This window comes from Camelus dromedarius, chromosome 18, assembly GCF_036321535.1.
Source record: "Camelus dromedarius isolate mCamDro1 chromosome 18, mCamDro1.pat, whole genome shotgun sequence".
Classification (NCBI taxonomy): Eukaryota; Metazoa; Chordata; class Mammalia; order Artiodactyla; family Camelidae; genus Camelus; species Camelus dromedarius.
Window position 1 is genome coordinate 19806325 of NC_087453.1, and position 14773 is coordinate 19821097.

General features: G+C 47.2%; 2 protein-coding genes across 12 annotated transcripts in view; one reads left to right on the forward strand and one right to left on the reverse strand.

Annotated features, from left to right (window-relative positions):
- NCOA6 (nuclear receptor coactivator 6) overlaps window positions 1–4948 on the forward strand; it is an 86090-nt gene extending 81142 nt beyond the window's left edge. For 8 of the 9 annotated variants that reach the window (XM_064475749.1, XM_031433947.2, XM_031433949.2 and 5 more), the window contains one exon: window positions 4377–4948. In XM_064475749.1, coding sequence (XP_064331819.1) covers window positions 4377–4420 — 44 coding nt within the window. In that variant the 3' untranslated portion in view covers window positions 4421–4948. The other variant, XM_064475745.1, reaches the window with a different exon arrangement.
- A 1081-nt stretch (window positions 4949–6029) lies between these two features.
- TP53INP2 (tumor protein p53 inducible nuclear protein 2) lies at window positions 6030–14593 on the reverse strand. 3 transcript variants are annotated; one of them, XM_010975151.3, is made up of 4 exons: window positions 14375–14593; window positions 10735–10909; window positions 10020–10188; window positions 6030–9444 (listed from the first exon to the last, which is right to left on the reverse strand). In XM_010975151.3, the coding sequence occupies exons 2-4, from the start codon at window positions 10856–10858 to the stop codon at window positions 9192–9194; spliced, it is 546 nt and encodes a 181-aa protein (XP_010973453.2). In that variant the 5' UTR covers window positions 10859–10909; window positions 14375–14593; the 3' UTR covers window positions 6030–9191. The 3 variants fall into 3 exon arrangements, with proteins under 3 accessions (XP_010973453.2, XP_010973451.2, XP_064331820.1); XM_010975149.3 differs by having other exon boundaries at window positions 10020–10308; window positions 14375–14591; XM_064475750.1 differs by lacking the exon at window positions 14375–14593 and adding an exon at window positions 14118–14215 and having other exon boundaries at window positions 10020–10308.
- Window positions 14594–14773: the final 180 nt, after the last annotated feature.

Sequence of the window (14773 nt, forward strand, 5' to 3'; positions counted from 1 at the left end):
GTCACACACAGATTTTTGGAAACCTTACCTAAACCCAGAGCCTCAGGACACTAAAGGTGCCATTTACAGTGCATTTAAAGAATTAATCTAGCAGCTGGGACAGTTAAGAATAGGTGCCCAAATTATAGCTACTCTGTACATAACTGCCAGCCAAGAAAAGATGGAAAGCTGGAACCTGTTTTAGAAGGGAGTTTAAGAACAGTCTTGTTCACTTAAACTGGACATTGTCCCAAGGTGATGGTAATCATGTAATCATGTTGGAATGCCTGCCCTATCCATGCTTTGAGGCTTAGCAGCTGGCTTAGGAGAGGCCTTTGTGATTTTACACAGAGGAGTACTGGGTAGGTGTCACCATAGAGGATGGCAGAGTTCTGGCCAAACCCCAAGAATCATAGTCACGTCTAGATCGCCACATCAGCCTCAGGCCCTCAGGCTCATTCTTTTAACACTGCTAGGGTAAGTTACTTTTAAAATCAGAAATCAGTGCTATAGCTCTTTTGATTTTTAACTGTTAGAGCTCTTGGATCCAAATTAAAAAATAAATGTGCATATTATTTGGCCTCCTATGTTGTATCCAAAAATGAACCCCTTTCTGTGATTGTATTTGAACCCAAACCCAGGGAGTATCATAAAATATCAAGCTGGTTTCTAAAATTTATTTGTCTCAAGCTTGTAGAAATATATAGTGCTGAAACATCTTCCTGCAGCATGAGTACTTAAAGTTTTGAAGTGAAAAGAGTTCTGCCTTTTTGTACTTTTAAGAGTCTGGTCATATAATCACAAACGAAATCAAAATCAGTCTGTTTTTCTTGAGAATCTTGAAAGCTGAGAAATATAATGAGTAGTTTATAATGAGAAGTATTAGTTACTTGTTTTACTCCTGGAGAACCAGTGATATTAATCTTGCTCCTGCTGTGAGAACAGGTTGCTTACGTCATGCTGGCCAAGGCCTACTAAACTACCAGATTGGAGCAGGTGGGACGGATGATTTCTGGGCAAGTCCAGGGAGGCCCACATGGTTGAAAGGTCACTCTTTAATCTGTTGTTTTTAGTTGGTTGGGTTCCCCCCTCAATCCCCACTCTGCTGCCACTTTTAATTACAGACACAAAAATAGGCTCCCACAAATCAGTGAACTTGTTTTTAAAATTGCACTTGATCAGATATGTTGTTTACAAATATGCAAATGAGTAATTCTGCTTCCTGCATGATGAGTTCCCCATTAACACAGAAATGATTTTTCTAGTTTCTCTTGTCATTATTTACTCTTCTGTTCATAGTAGTTTTATGTTTTCAACTGGGTAAAAGGATCAGTAGTTAAAAACATGAAGTTCAGTGTACAAGTTTGAAACCAGGGAAAATATGCTAATAACATGAAGGTTCAGAGCAACCTGTAATCACCAGCAGCTGTGGGTGTCCGTGGGGTGCCCTAAGATGCCTCTGAGAGCAGAATGGGTTGATAGCTCTACCCTATCTACAGCCAGTGACTTGAGAAGCAACAATCTAAAAACACAGAGTATACAGATACAGTTAAAACTGAAGTATTACTATTGTAGAATGAGCATAATTAGATATATCTCATGGGAAGAAACCCTGAACAGTAACTGCGTGAAACTGCACTCTCGTAGCATCACTTAGAAACCAGCCATACAAATTTTGAAGGGAAATTTCCAGAATTTTTTTTTTTGACAGTTAAGTAGAAATCTTGGCTAGGAGGAGTACAGTAAAAAGCATAATGAAGTAAGCAAGGTCAAGGTCAACTTCTAACACTTCTTGGAAGGTAAATCTCACATACTAGATGGTTTAATAGAGCCTTGTACTGTAGATTTGGCCAAATTTGCTTAAAGTCAAAATGAAGCAACCAGGCTTAAAAAATGCCCTTATCAAATTACAAGTTTAAATGTTCCACAAGGACATATATAGACAGCCACCTAAAAGACTGTTATTGACCCTGACCTTTACCATATAGTTGATTCTAAAATGTGAATATAGATGGTGTAACTACACTGTTAGTCTTTGGACTCTTTGTATTTCTGTGAAGACTAATTTGTAAAATCCTTGATGGTTAAGAAAACTGATAAGTTTTCAACAATACTTTTTTTTTTTTTTTTGCCAGTATGGTATTGATTGTGGGGGCTTGGAAGTGGGATTATGCAGTCAGATAAATTAGGCAGCCTTAAGGAGCAGGCTTTATGCACATCCTGAATGTACCTTCACCCGCTACATTACTTCCCTAGAATTCCTAACCTTAAAGAGTTCGCCTCTAGATTCTCTTACTGTGTTTAGTGGAATGGTAAAGGTGGTAACATTTTGGAGGGAGTATAAAATTGAACCACAAAAAATGAAAAAGACTCTTCCTCTTCTCAGATTTATAAAAATATCAAAAGTAACTTTGCTCTATGACCCAGATTGGCTAGATTTATTCAGGGAAGTTGATAGAGACTTCAAAATCAGTTTTTTTCTTCATAGAAATACAAAAGTACACCCTATGCCACCACTGCCACCCGTCGCCCCAGTATGTCAAAGTATTTTCAGGTTTTTTTTTTTTTTTGCAGTTTCTAGCACAGATCACTTGTTTACTCATGGCCCCACTCATTGATTCATCCTCAGAAGCTGAGGCAGCTGCCAGATCACTGGGTGCTTCGGAGCAGTGACAGATGGGAACAAGCAAGGAAGGAACGGGGGAGGAGCAGGCCTGAGGTTGCTTATCCCTCTCCTCCTTACCACTTTTCCCAGCCACATGTGTGTTTTTCAGACACACCACTTGATCTGTCATTTCATAACAAAGAAGAAGTTCCCAAAGTTGACCTAATTAACATATTTTTCTAAGGATGAACACTCGGTCAAGACAAAACTCTGTATGTTTTTACTGCAAATGACAAATTTGCTACAGTGAAAATGAAGCTTGAAAGTTGGACATAAAGAGTTGATTTTGGAGAGTTGTGAGCTATATGAGACTCAGTTTATTTACATGGAATTAAAATAAAGAACGCCATTATCAACATCCTATCAGGTTAACTGTCCTCTGATTAGCAGAAGACTAATGAGTAAATCAGAGAAACTGAGTCTACCCACCTGGTACAAGCATCATGATCTCCCAGCAAGAAGATGTATGTATTGAAATTTCCACCAACAGAAGCCTGAAATCACTGCACAGGCCACCTTTGGGAAAGTCATCCAAGCCTCACTTCTTAGCAATTACTATAGCTAACAGAGCTGTAAAATTTTTGCTTTTGCATCTGCATTTCTGAGTCTGGGTTCTCAAAATATGATACACTACAAGAGAGAAGAAAAATTGCTTAGAATACTGAACCTAACATGAATGTAGCATCAGAAAATTCAGCCCAGTTTCTGGAAATGGATAAATCTGATTCATCTTACACATTAATATGCTAAACAGAAAGCACTTTTTTGTCCTTGATGGAAAATAATTCTTAAACATTGTTTTCATTTTAAATCTAAAATATCTATTATGGAGCAGCATGAAGAATGAAGGTGAATTTTTAAAATCAATATGAGATTTTAAAGAAATGTTTACAGTTGAAGAGCTTCAGGCTATTCATTGCACCCTGCTGTAGAAGAATTTTGTGTTGAAAACGTTTTTGAGAAAGATGGTTTAAATATAGGATGAGATTAAATTGGTTGAAGACATGAATAATACGAGAAAAAGTTAAAGAATTAAAACACACTCCTTCCCCTTTATGTCAGTGTTGCCCTGTCACTGATATATTCAGTTCTCACCTCTTCCATGAAGCCCTCAGGCTCACCTAGGCTCAGAGCAGCCTGTGGCTTGCTCTGAGTTGCTTCCATGCCTTCCATACATACACAGGTGTATCCACAGCCTTGATAATTACCTGGCTAGGCCATAGTAGTTGCTTCCTGACCAGAGGTCATGTCTTGTTATTTAGAGACTTTGACTATAGCATGGCAAAAAGAGTTCCTTACTGCAGAACAATGGCTTGGCTCCAAAGGGGATCAATCTAGAGACTGCCTCTTACACTCTGGCATAATTTATTCTCTTGCTTGGAGCATCACTTACTGATTTATGACCAAAATCACTGTCAGTCTGTCCATGATTTCCTTGAATGATGGGAACCAGTAATGGAGATTGTGGAGTTAATTGCCCAGCTAAGGAAGCTCTCCCCACACTGGCGCTTCTTCCAGCAATGTATGTTTCTTCACCTCCTACCACCTGTATCACATTTCCCCTATCGCCAGGCCCTAGTGTATAAGGCCAAGAAGTCTGAGACCCTCTCTTGAGGCCCTTAAACTGATTCAGAGTCCAGAACGGTTCCACTTAGGTCAGCCGTGGTTCTTGTGGACTGCCTAAAAGGCACTGTTTGCCTCAGCTAAACATGTCCTTCCTTCCCCCCCACAGACATAACCAGTGTGGTGCAATCCAAGCGAAGAAAATCCAAGTAAACAAGCTGGACGGCGACTTGATATTTGTAAATGTGTGTGAATTTTACAAAAAGCAATTTTGAGCTGTGACTTTTTAAAATTCATTTCTGTACAGTTAGTCATTTTTAATAATGTGGTCCTTTTCCTAGTCCCTGCAACCTGTTTTATAAAGTGCAATGGGGAAAGCAGAGTTGTTGAACCCTTTTGGTGTTGCAAGATGAAGATCAGGGTTTCTAAAATGTTGCCATGTATTGAGAGGAGCTAATGCGATTATGTTATTAGTTTTCACATTTCCTAAGCAGCCTAGAGTACAGGGTGAGCATTTTTAGATCTTCTAATAATGTATTGTGCTGTGGAAGTACTGTGTGTGAATAGCAGTAGTGGGGCAAGAGGAATCTTCTCATTTGGAAATGTTGTAAATAATTTTATTATATAGTGTTTTGGATGTATTTGTTGTAGAAATGGACCAGTGAATAAAGAGAATCTAAGGATTTGTACAATGTGAAATACTGAATGTGTTAAATAAATGTCATTGTCCTAGAACATAAATGTATGTTATTGGTAAAGGATTATTGGGATAGCAAGCTCTTTCTCTGGACCATAAATGAACAGAAACAGCCTTCTTTATGAATTAGAATCCCATCTTGTCCTTACTGCACCTGAGATGACTACCTGGCAAGTTGAGGAAAATGCACATACTTGTTCACTCAACTCATTCTGGGCTTGGAAGACACTAGCCCTTTTCAGCACTGTACCAGCACTTTGATATACATTGGTCAAATTTCTTTTGGTTGCAAATAACAGAATTAACTTAGGATCAAAGGCCACCCAAGATTTTCTAAAGACAGGAAGCCATCAGCAACCCAGATGGCACTTTTTCTCTACTTCATTCGTCGCTTCTCCATACGTATGATGGATTGCTCCATAACAGCTGTGTTTACAACTCCTCCAGCCAAGAGATAAGCCCATACTGACCAGCAAGATTCTCTGTAACAGCATCAAGAATCTAGCCCAGTTTAGGTCATGTCTCCACCTTCAGTCCATCTCCACGGTTAGATGGGGTAGTTCCCAAATAAAAGTGGTCATTTTGTGTTGTATGCTTCAGAGATATCTATGTTCCATTCTTTGGCTGCCCTGTTTCTCATCCGCATCTGGCTTGGGGTGACTTCTCATCAACATGCCTAGGTTTTTCCCTTTCCTGGCTCTATTCTTACCTTAAAAATGGTGGTCTCCAAATCAGCTGCTTCTGCCCCTACCCTACCCCCAACCTTTAGGGGACTTTAGTGCTTGGGGTCCTGTCCTTATCTTGGTCTTGGCCTCAGCCTTCTGCTGTGTCTCCTACAGCTTAGACACTCCATCCCTTCCCCTGTAGTTGTTCCATAACCCAATGCCTGAGACCAAAAGGATGAATCAGTGATTCTCATGCTTATTCTCATTTTTTAAAATGTGTCTTGCATTATAAGGATTCTCTCATTTATGAGTCAGACCCCACATTGTCTGGCTCTGTTGCCAGCAAGCATATCTACCCTCTACCTTCCCTATGTGACACAAACAACCTATGCCAGTACTGTGTTTGAGATTACAAAGTGCTTCTCCTACTTCAGCTGTACTCAGGAAAAAAAGCATAATGTGCTTTAAATAGATTTTTATTTGTTTTTCTTTATATTAATTTTTTTTCTCCCATAGAGGAATAACATTACAGTCTAACAGTCAGAATCCTGTTACACACATACACAGACGTGCCACTTGACCAGGCTGAGGTGTTGTGTCCTTGAGTCTGTCAGCATGTCACAACATGGTCAACCAGAGTCTCATTTCAGCCAGTATCAACAACAACAACAAAACACCCAAGAGGGATACAGCCAGCTTGGTTCCATTTGGAACCAAGTGGCAGGGCAAGAGGGAAGATAAAAGGGGCTATGTATGGTATGTCTGCATTCAGTCCCCTCACATAAAGCCACATAGATCTTAGGAGTCATCCAAGAGCTCTGGTGGTGTCCTTATTGCACCTAATATTATGAGTCAGAGCAAATTAATCGGGGTTCCAGGTGGGGGCCAAGGAGCAGGCATACTCCAAAACAGCAGCAAACTCCATTCATACACATGTGCTACCCTGCTGGGGCCAGATTGGCAAAGGCTGAAAATGACACCCAGCTTGAAGAGAGCACTCGTGTATTGGGGGGATTACTGGAAGTTGTCTTTTGATGTAACTGGGACTCACTCTAGCAACAGGGGTCCCTCTGAAATACTCAGTTTTGGCAAAGTGCTGGTAGTATTGACATTAATTAATACTCACAACCTGGAACAAACTTCTCCAGGGAAACATCAGTCAAGACAGACTCTCTAACCCCCGCCTGTCTAATGTTGCATAGGACTTTGTGAATTCTGGTTCCCTCATGTATTCAAGTTCTGTGGTTAAAAAAAAAATCCTGAAGCATACTCAAGGTGAAAGGCACATACACAGTCAATACAGTATGATGAGGTGTGATGCTTCAGGAGTCAGACTAGCAGGAGACTGAGTAGTGTAGCGTCATAGAAATCTATACACAATTAAAATATTGCCACACTCAAATGCTACAGAATCTATAAGAAAGTATGAAAACATACGAGCCTTGCAACCAGCCGGGTGATGATGTTGGAGGGTTCTAGAACTACAAGAGCCTCCAGAAATATGAGTAGGATAGGGGCCTTTTGAAATTTGAGCCAAATGCCCTATAACTCACTCTTCCTCCTCTGGAAGGATCATGAGCACTGCCTAGAACTTAACCCAGGCTCCAGCTGGTAGTGAAGGAGTAGGAAGGAAGAGTTGGAAGGAGTTTCAGCTCTTGGAAGTGCTGAAGACCCTAAGCTGGCTGTGAAGTAACCAAGAATTAGCTGGAATAAAAAGGACTAGGTTGTAACTGAAGGAGAACCTTGGGGAGAGGAGCAAGGCTGTCAACTACTGGGGCCCTTGTGGACTGGCTTGGGGACTTTGATCTGCTTTTAGTATAAATTTGGCTTACTCCCTTGGATAGGAGACCCCAACAGGGCTTCCTCTGTCCCTATCCCAGCATCCATGGGGCTACCCACTACCTTATCTACACACCTGACACGGGGCTTAGGGTTATGGGGTCAGGGAGGGCAGCTGCCTTTGCCCTCATGGAATTGCAAAGCTTTCTCCAGACCTCAGGTTGGCTGTGAGGCCTAGAAACCTAGAAATTGGAGTGAGGGGGAAGACTTACATTAGTATGTAGCAGGAAATCTTAAAAGTTTCAGGAAAAAGAGCACACACTTGAAAAGGACAGTTAGAGGGAAAGGGAAGCAACTCGGGGCATCCCAAGAGGCTTTTGCTGGTGTCTGAGCCCAAAATTCAATCCCACCATGAGAAGGGGAAAGCTGGCTGCCCTGTCCCCTTTGCCTCACCTAGGAATTCAGGTTCCCACCTTCTGTTACTTACTGGAGGAGAAGGGAAGGGAAAGGGCACCATAGGGTACCTGTTTCTCCCCAGCAGACTAGAAAGGAAAAGAGCCCTGGGACAGAAAATGAAGAGAGGCTTCCTAAAGGCCCTGAATCTGGTAAGGGACTATTTGGGAATTGGGGCAGTGGGGCTCCTGGCCTCCTACCCAGGAGTGTTTATTAGCCATCCTGGGCAGAGTGTGAAATACAAGGCCAGAGGCAAGATGAAGACTGAGCTGTCAGTCTTGGAATGGTTTCACCCCACAGCTTGTCCTCCCCAGCACCATTCCTCTGCATTCTTATTCTGGGGTGTGTCCTTCCCCTGTCTAGAATCGCTCTGGCCTTCATCTCCCCTAAGCTAGTTCTAGCACCTTGGGCATGTGAACAGATGTCCAGGATGGTAGGGCCTTGCCCAGCCTTTAGTCCTGGGTTGACATGTTGGGGATAGGGCAGCAAGGTTCTAACTAAGCCCTTCAGATACAGGGGCCTGCAGAGGGGCTGATTTCAAGAAGAGGTTTGGGATCTGAGATTATAGGAAAGGGAAGTGGGAGCAGTTTCCAGGCTCTTGAGAGCAGGGCTTAGCCTCTCTGAGCAAGCACAGTGCCAGCCCCCATGGTGCCCTGTTCCGCACAGCTTCTCAACCTGTCTGTCCTGTCTACGTTTCCAATAGGTTGCCTCTTTTCCTAGATTCCCTCCACCTTCTCCCTCTAACTCACATCTCACAGTCCTTTTCACATACTTTACCTTTCCATTCCTAAGCAACTCCAAGGAGCCCAGCCCCCAGAGGAGAGGGAAGGGGGAGAGAAAAGGCAGAATGCTTTAGTATCAGTGGGAGAATTACTAGGAATGAGTAATAAGGGAGCAGGAGTGAACATAGTGCCAAACATGAGATAGGATGAGGCTTATAAAGTGGGAATTGAAGGTAGGGAATGAGCCAGATCTCGGACGGGAAAAAAGAGACTGTCAGAAATAAGACTGGACTAGAAGTAGAAGAGTGGAGGGCAGCGATGGAGGAGAATGTCAGCGCAGAGATTGGGATGGGGACCAGAGAAGGAAAGATGGAGTGTCAGTGGTGGGGGAGATGGAGGATTAGATGCTGAGCATGGGGGCCAGAACATGGGAGGGCGAAGGGCAGGGAAGAGGTTTGGAGGTGGATTAGAGGATCAGAGATGGGAAAATGGAGTCCGGGAGAGAGAGAGAGAGGCTATCACCCAACCTCGCATACTGAAGAAGGAGGAAGGTTGTAGTGTTCAGCCCAAAGTGGGCTGCAGGCGACCCTCGAACAGCACACTGGCTGCGGCATAGGCGCTGGATAGGAGTCAGGAGTCGGCGAGCGGTTTGTGGCATGGCCGGCGGCTTAGTAGTTGAACTGGCGCTGGCACGGCTGGTACACAAAGCTGCCCTGGTGTTTGGGCCGGCGCGGACGGCACTCACGGGCACGGTTCTGCCGTTGCACCACCTTGGCGCTCAGCGCGTGGCGCTCGGCCCGCTGCCGGGCCCGCTGCAACCGCCGCACCTGGCCAGGCTTCTCCAGCAGTACCGCCCGCGCTGGCAGCGGGGCAGCGGCATGATGCAGGGCCCGGGGCTCACGGCGAGCAGGCGCCAACTCCCTGCGGGGACAGAGCAAGCAGGTCAGGGCTGGACAAGAGGGTGGGGGACACGGAAGGGAGCGCTGGCACCTCCCACCCTGTGCGGGCACCCTCGCCCTGGCACGATGTCCCCACAGAGGAGCGCCAAGTGACCTTCTTGTGGGTACCAGCCCTTCCTCTAAGCCAACCTAGGGATGCCTCCTCGGTTCTAGCCCCTATGACAGGTAAACCAGGCCCCAGGGAAGGCTCGGCTCCAACTTTCAGTTCAGCCCTGGCATTCTGTATGAGCCTCTTGAACCCTACCCCAACCTGCCTCAGTACTCCGGCCTTGCCCCTCCAGCCTCTACTGGTCCCAAGCCTCTAAACTTTTTCTTTCAAGCCTGACCCAGGCCACGAAGCCAAGAGTCTCCCTCTCTCAAATCCCCTCCTCTTTACCCTCAGGCCTCGCTCCCTTCTGGTCCATGGGCCCTGTCCTTTGCCCCAAAGGCAAGCCCCAGCAGTGCCAGGAGGGCTCTAGGGCTCACTTTCCAAAGCAGGACCCTAGCCTCCAAGATACCACTCTCAAGGCCTCCAGACTCTGCCCACAGCCTGCTCACCTATCACTAAGGTCTTCGTCAGGCAGGGCAGCATCAGGGTGCGGGGGAGGGGGCCCAGGTTCCAGCACTATGGTGCTGCCGGTGACGTAAACGGACATGCTGGGGTGCTCGATGAGGAGGTCTTCCAGAGGGCTGCTCTGGAGGCGCGCAGGCCCGAGTCCGGGCCCCTCTGCAGTAAAACAGGCGGGAGGGGTAACAAACCAGCTCTCATCCATCAAGGAGGGCGCAGGCGGAGGGCGGCCCATGGGGGAAGGAGCGGCCCCGGGGCTGGGTGGAGCGATGAAGCTGTCTGCGAGGTACAGGAGGGGGAGCCATGCAGAGGAGAGGGCACAGCAAGGAGGGACACACACACACACATCGGACACAGCGGGGCAGGGAGAGAAAAGGCATCGTTAGTCAGACCCAAAGCGCTGCCCGCCGCACCCACAGAGCACCCACAGCTTCAACCTGCTGCCCTAGGGTGCGTGAGGTGTGAGCTCCAACAGTTACCAACAGGATATGGCCCTGGCTTGCAGGGGATGGGACCCTGTTACCCCACCTCCAATGTCACTGCCTCACCGCCACTTTACCCAGTAAACCTGGGAAAAGTGAGGGAACTTTTCCTGAGGGAACTCCTCAGTCTCCTAGCATCTCCCTTCTTGGCTGCTCAGCCACTTGTCCTAATGATGACTTCAAAGACCCAGGAGTCAGTCTTAGCTCCCAACTCAGGCCTTACCTGGCAGGTCGATGATGAGCCAGCCATCCACTTCATCCTCCTCGGAGACAAAGGCTTGGGGGTAGTCGGGGTCCTCGGGGGGCACCGGGGTGCTGAAGAAGAGGCTAGTGAGACGCTGGAACATGGTAGGGGCGTGAGGAGGCCTGGGTGGGGTGCCCTATGGCAGTGCAAGAACCTGGGAGGTGTAGAGAGAAGTCAGAGCCACCACAGACTGGTCTACCGCCACTCCTGCCAGGGGATACCACCACCCCCCCTCCATCCCCCACCCCTAGGGCAGTGAGAAGAGTACAATAAGGATGTGCAGGAAAGCTTTGCTCTGTGTGTGTGTGTGTTTTCTGGTAGGTCAGTCTACTTTCAGGCTTTTCTCTTTTCTGTATGACCTTAGGAAGTTATTTAATTTACCTGTGCTTTAATATTCTCATCTACCAAATGGCAATAATAATAGGCAAATATATGTATGTTCATGTATGACTGAAGCATTGTGCTATACACCAGAAATTGACACAACATTGTAAACTGATTATACTTAAATAAAAATATATATTAAAAAAGTACACACACACACACACACACACAAATAATAGTATCCTCCTCTCCTTATAAGAATGAAGTGAGCTAATAATAGTATCCTCTTCTGGGTTCTCATAAGAATTAAATGAGCTAAACAAAAGTGCTGAGAACAGGACCTGGGTACAGAGTAAGCATTCAATAATCACCTAGTTATTACTAATATTATTACATGCTCCAGGGACATGGAAGAAGTGATATATATGACCAGACTCTGTCAGAGAAGGTCTCCAGAGTATTGGACATCCAACCTGGACCTTCGAGGGTAAACAGAAGTTCTCCAAGCAAGGAAGAAATTGCCCAATATTGTGATTATTTATCATCATCATGTAGCTAACATTCATGTGCCAAGTACTATACTAAGCACTTTACCTATATTACCTCATGTAATCCTCACAGCTCTAGGAAGTGGGTATAATTATTTCCCCTCTTTTACAGGTGAAGAAACTGAGGCTCAGAGAGGCAAGATAATTTTCCCAAAATCTCACAGCTAGTAAGACAGAGGTAGGATTCTAACCCATGCAGTCAGATTCCAGATCACTATATATTCCATTGCCTTTGCTGGGTGTCTGTCTGGATTAGGCATATTTAACTTAATGGCCTGGGACCATGGTCCATGTGTATTTTTCTAATAAGAAGAACCTTGGTTTTCATCATGATCTCCTAAACAGCAGTCCTTTACCCTAGAGACTAAGAACCAATACTGAGCCTGTGTGGCTTGAAAAGTGCTAGCTAGCAGAAATCCCACAGAACAGCTACCATCTCACCATGTGATCACACACGCCTCAACTGTCTCTCAGATGAAGATCCTATTCCCACAGTCCCCCCCACCCCACCCCCCCCTTCACAAGCTCCTGCTCAAAGGCAGCATCCCTGGCTAGATCAGGTTGCCTGGCCCCAGGCAGACAGCAGGTCAGTGGGAGGTGATGATGGAGGGAGGGAGCTATCAGACCCCAGGAGCCCTTAGGATGAGGACTGAGGGTTGGACCAGGACTCAAGCCCTCAATCTGTCCTTCCCTGGGCGAAGATGAGGAAAGAGATCCCCTGCTTTAGGAAAGGAAACACCAGGCCCACCTCAGGACTAGACCTGAGCTAGGGCTGCTGGCCAGTCCCCCTCTCCACATCGGTCCCCAAAGATAGCCAAGTTTTGCTACTGAGCCACTTGTCACCTCTAAGGATATTTCCACACTTCCTATAGAACACCCTGTGGGGTCATGTCCACATTTCCATTCCCCGGAGACTGCTAACCCACCTGGAGTATTTCTATGGTTGTTGCTACTGCTCCCATTCCCTGAGTATGCTTGTCACCTAAGCTCTTTACCCTGAGAGTATTTCCACATTTGCTGACCCACAGTGGAATCCAGAAGGAAGTGCTGCTCCCTGGGTGCTGGCTTCCCTGGTGGGATATCTTCAGGGATTATGAAAGTTTGGGCCACCCCCAACTAGTGCCTGCCCAGCACAAGCCACATATCCCAGCCCATCTGTAACCATAGGGAGTTAGTGACTCAGTTAACAAAAATTCAGAGAGTTTGGCCCCTTCTGAAGGAAGGGAAGATTGGGGCCTTGGTGAGGCACACCCTCTATCCAAGGACCTGCTGCTTCACTGAGAAAATTAAAAGGAAGTTAAGAGATGTTTCAGGGACCATGATATTCACATAGCCCATTTTACAACCTGAGGATCTGAGAACATAAGTCTATCCAAAGACACAGCTAGATGGTGGCAGAGCAGGCCTAGCCCCAGATCACTGAGCATCCAGTTTAGAGTGTACAGAGTCAGGAACCCCTCAGTTAGCTATCCCCAAAAATATAATGATGCAGGGGAGACGAGGAAGTCAGATAAGAGTCAGACCTTGAACAAGTCACTGATTCTCAGAGCCTGTTTGTCCAGCTATAAAAGGGGTTCCTGGCACCAAGATTCATCATGCATTTACCATTGCACCCACTGTGTACCAGAGTCTGGACCTCCTCAAATTACAAACACTGAGGAAAAGGAGGCTTGGAGCAGGGAAGCCCCCTGCCTGAGGTCACACAGCAAGTCAGTGACAGAGCCAGAAGTGACAGCAGTACCAGCCACCCAGTGCCCGTCCCCTCTCATAACCACTTGGGGGAGGCTCCCAGGATTTTTCTTTCCCAGCTCTGCCAGCTTCCTGGTTCTCACATTCCCAGCTCTGCTCTAGGGAGAACCATTCCCTTTAATAACTATAGCAGCTGTGCCTGGAATAGCCCTTGAGCCCCAAGCCACGTCTCCCCAACCCACCCTTGAGCAAAGCCCAGGCTGGGATGGGACTCCTGGTCCAGTGAAAGGAGGGTATGTAACTTGTTACTTGTAATGAGCTCCTACTAGGTATGTGTCCATGGCTAAGGCATCTGCCACTCACTAGGTAGGCACAACTCTTAATTGGCTACATGACCTCAAGTAAGCCACTTCCCCTCTCTGGGCCTTAGTTTCCCCTTCCATGAAATGGGGTCTAAGACCCCTCGTTTAAGGGCTGGGAGTGACATCAGCTAAGTCGCTGCACACATGTCAGGGATTAGGAGGATGTTATTACGTTAGTCCCATGGTTGCAGAGCCTGGAGCCAGAGGGAGGGGATTCCACCACCATCTGGCGCTGCCCCTAACGATCTGGAGCTGAAGCTCTAGGCTGCTCCTGAACTCCTAACGACAACCCCACCCCCAACCTAGACCCAGTAGCGCCGTCGCAACCTCTCAAGTCGCAAGGAGAAAATAGGGGATCAGAGGCTTGACCCCAACCCCTAGAATAGCCCAGGAAACTACCAAGGACCCTCTGGTCCCGCAGCCTTTAAGTGTTTCTCACCCACGAGCCCAGCCGCGACCCAACGCCCGACGGGTCATCGGAGGACAGATGACCCGAGGCGCGGGGGGAAGAGGGGGCGGGGCCGGCCTTGGTGACGTCTCAATGTCATATGCAAATATCTAAACGTCATGGTCTACCGGGTGTGCGGCAGCCAATCTGGAAACGAGAAAACAGCCCCGGCGGCTGCCGGCCGAGACAGACAAAGACCGGGAGCTGGGGGCGCGGGATCCCCCTGGCCAAAGCTGGTGGGAACTCACCTGGGAGCGGGGGCGGTGCGGCGGGCGGAGGTGGTGCTGAGGTAGTTGTGAGGCAGGGCGTCCCAGGGTTCGCGGGTTATCACAGGCCGGAACGCATCGCGGGGGCTGGGCGAGGAGGCGGCGGGAATACTGGTCGGAAGCTCCGGGTTGCTGCGCTCGCCCGCGGTGCTTTGAGTCTGAGCAGCCGCTGTTGCTGGGCTCACGGCACAAATTAGAACGTTCAAACAGCTGATTGTGACGTCACAAAGGGGCCCGCCTGCCTCGCGTCACCGACCCGCGGAGCGCTGGCCAATCCCAGGCTGCGGATTCCCACTTCTCCGCCCCCTCCACGGTTCGCTGGCTAGTAGCTCCCTCCCGGGATCCCGACTCCGAGCCTAGGAGGTGCCTCCCGGAGAAGCG

What these genes read in the sequence shown, in the direction of transcription:
- TP53INP2 (XM_010975149.3), bottom strand. Translation starts at nt 10,858, where the DNA reads ATGTTCCAGCGTCTCACTAGCCTCTTCTTCAGCACCCCGGTGCCCCCC. An exon ending in GCTCATCATCGACCTGCCAG is followed by an intron (nt 10,309 to 10,734) that starts GTAAGGCCTGAG and finishes TGTACCTCGCAG; the next exon opens with ACAGCTTCATCGCTCCACCC. An exon ending in GACGAAGACCTTAGTGATAG is followed by an intron (nt 9,445 to 10,019) that starts GTGAGCAGGCTG and finishes CTGTCCCCGCAG; the next exon opens with GGAGTTGGCGCCTGCTCGCC.